Consider the following 3,098-nt stretch of genomic DNA (forward strand, 5'->3'; position numbering starts at 1 on the left):
CCCGGGCCGCCCCCAATGGCCGCAGGGAGCGGCCGCCTTACCACCTCCTGTGCAAGTTCAAGTAAACACATACAACCCGCATCATCCAGAGAAAAATTGCAACTCATCCATGTACCAGATTTCGGTGTCTCTTGCAAAAGTTTTCTGGTCCGTTTCCGTTTTTCGGTTTTTTTTTTTTTTTTATCATTATTATTCTTTTTTAATTTTTTTAATGATTTGCTTTTTAATGGTTACTATCGGTTTGTATTTTATTTTTTTTAAAGCGCTGCTTTGTTGGTTGTGTCGTCGGATCTCTCTTTCTATTTATTTATTTTTATTCAGTATTATTATCATTGTTTTTAGACAATCGAAGTCCGCAGAGCTTTCGGGTTTTGTTTTATTATTATCCTTATTGTCACCATTATTTTGCTTTTGTTTGTTTGTCTGTGCTGTTTCTTTCCCTCTCTCACTTGCTCGGGTTTTGCTTTTACACATCATCGGGTTTCTACATACACACACACACACATATATATATTCATTTCCGTTAAACGTCGCTTTGTTTCTGCTTTATTTTTTATTTTTTTTTTCTTAGTAATTTTTCCTTTGTCGGCGGTGTTTGTCGGAGGCGATTCGTGTCAAGTCCGTCAACTGTTGTACTGACAGGCGTTTAGGCTGGAGCCGGGGCTCTGCAAACTGCTGTAGCCGAAACTGGAGTGCTGCTTTGATTTCAGTCTGAGGCTGGCCAGGCTGGAGTTACAAGTGTCCCGGTACACGCTGTAGGGCGAGCCCGGCGGCCCATAGGGACAAGCGGGCGAGGACATGGCCGAGTTGAGCGAGGAGCCGCTGATGTTGTTGATGTTGTTGAGGCCGGAGTTGGCCATTCCCGGCACGGCCGAGTGGCCCATCCCGGAGGGCATGTTCATGGAGGAGATGCTGCTGGGAGCCGAGAACATGGACTGCGAGGAGAGGGGGCTCATGGAGTTGAAAAAGGTGAAGCTCTTGGTGGAGAGCGGCGCCGGGGTGAGGCTTTTGGTGGCCCAGTTGTTGTAGGGGTACCCGGCGTACATGTCGTCGTAGGGCTGCATCAGCCCGCTGAACTGCGGCACGTAGCCGTTCTTGCACAGGTCCATCTGCTGGTTCCGCTCCCGCTTTCTCCACTTGGCTCGGCGGTTCTTGAACCACACCTGAGGGAGGGACAGGCCACGGTCAGAGCTGCCCCGCCGCGTACGATGCGCTCCCGGCCGCGCAGAGGCGCGCAAGTAGCGCGCAGCCGCTCCCGGGCCACCCCTCACCGCCCAGACGTCCCCACCCTCCCCACGCTCTCCATCGCTCCCAGTCCCATCGCTCCCAGTCCCACCGTTCCCAGTCCCATCGCTCCCTGCCCCTCTGTTCCCTGTCCGCGCATCTCCGCGCGCAGGCGATATTCAGCGGCATCTGCGAGCGGGGCTGCGCGCAGCCGTCCGTGCTCGGGTGTCCTCATCCCCCCCCTCCGCCCCTCTCCCTTCGCCATGGGGAGAAGGCACGGCCCGCTCTGATTAGGGCCGGCTCGCCCCGGCTCCGCCGTGTTTCCGAATGCTAATGCTGTGTAATAAAAGTCCCCTGTTACAGATCATAAAAAAGGGGATTGGATTAGTATGTTTAGGTTTAAAAAAAAAAAAAAAAAAATCAGTCCCTGCATGGCCCTTGGATGGATGCAGCCTCTGCCTTTATATCTAATGAGAATTTACAGCCCTGACTGGGAAACAGAGGAGCAGGGGCCGCTCCTGGTGTTTGATGCAAAAACCCGATCCAGGCTCTCTCTCCTATTTTCTTTCTTTTTTTTTTTCTTTTTCTTTTAGGAAAGGCTTTGAGCTCCCCGCGATGGGAGCCATGAGCCGGGCCGGGATTGGGGCCGCGCGGGTTCCGAATTCTTTCCCCAAGTTAAACCCGGCAGCACTGCGCTCGGTTCTCAGCTTCCTCCGCCTCCCCCTCCTCACTGCGCGCGGCACCGCGGAGGCTGCGCCCCTCGGAGCGCCCCAGCCCTCCCCTCCCCGCGCAGCGATGGCGCAACGCTCTTTCACAGACGTTCATGGGGATGGAGGGAAAGAAAAAAAGACACCAACAAACTACGAGGGAAGAAGGGATGGCGGAGCCAATTTAAAAAATAACAAGAATAAAAAGAATCCCGTATTAAATAAGAAGAGGAAACGAAAGCCAACGTTTTCAAAACCTGTAATATACTCCTCGGAAGGTGCTTCCAGACAGGAATTTCCTGAAAATGAGGGTAATAGTTTTAATTATGGCTCCTAGACATTTTAAAGGAAGGCCCTCACAGCAAATTAAGGTTAGATTTGCAATCTGCAATCTCAGAACATCAAACCAAAACATCTCCGCACAGAGGGAGAACGAAATGATGTTAATGGCCACTCGTATATTAGTTTTATTTGCTTCCTGAAATATTCCAGCAATATTAATGCCGTTCAGTCTCCTCTCGGGCTTTGTTTTGTTTTGTTTTGAACGCAATTAGTGCAATGCTTTCGGATGAGAGCGTGTTTACTCTCGGAAGATTTTAGACGGAATTTTTGCTATCCGACTGGATCACTCGGAGTTTAATTACCAGAAAGGGCTTCGCGGGGCTGAGGGGTGACTCTCGATACCCCCCCCTTTTTTTTTTCTCCCGAATTTCTGCTCCGGCCCCGGCCTGGTGAGGACTCAGAGGGGCCGAAACCACGCAGGGAAAAATCTCGGGAGGAAACGGCGAGTGGAGATGGGAAAAACTGCTGCGGATCGATACGGCCCGAGCCGCTTCGCGTTGGTTGTTCATCGCAGCGCTATCTCGCAAGTAAATCTCTCTAAATAACCGCTGAGGCTATATATATATATATATTCCCGGATGGCATCGGCTCGGAGCCGTAGAAAGACCCAGCGCCTCCGCCTTACGGGAACGTGTCGTGCTATTGACTTTGGAGGGCAGTCTCCCCCCAACCCCCCGTCCTTCGCTTTGCCGGCAGCCCCGCAAACAGCGGAGCCACGTCCGGCGCTGCCCCCGCGAGGGATGCGCGGCCGCTCCGCGCGGATCCCGGGGGCTGAGCCGCGATCCCGAGGAGCCGCCGAGCGGTGGTTTCTTTGGGGGGGGGGGG

General features: G+C 52.8%; 1 protein-coding gene across 4 annotated transcripts in view; it reads right to left on the reverse strand.

Moving 5' to 3' along the window:
• Positions 1 to 45: 45 nt before the first annotated feature.
• Positions 46 to 3,098, reverse strand: part of PITX1 (paired like homeodomain 1) — a 14,488-nt gene continuing 11,435 nt past the window's right edge. For all 4 annotated transcript variants that reach the window (XM_042881626.1, XM_042881628.1, XM_042881629.1 and 1 more), the window contains one exon: positions 46 to 1,163. In XM_042881626.1, the coding sequence (XP_042737560.1) occupies positions 624 to 1,163 (540 nt within the window). In that variant the 3' untranslated portion in view covers positions 46 to 623. The remainder of the gene's footprint in view (positions 1,164 to 3,098) is intronic.

The sequence above is a fragment of the Lagopus leucura genome, unplaced genomic scaffold (genome assembly GCF_019238085.1).
Source record: "Lagopus leucura isolate 7727_CA_CO unplaced genomic scaffold, USGS_WTPT01 Super-Scaffold_100030, whole genome shotgun sequence".
NCBI lineage: Eukaryota > Metazoa > Chordata > Aves > Galliformes > Phasianidae > Lagopus > Lagopus leucura.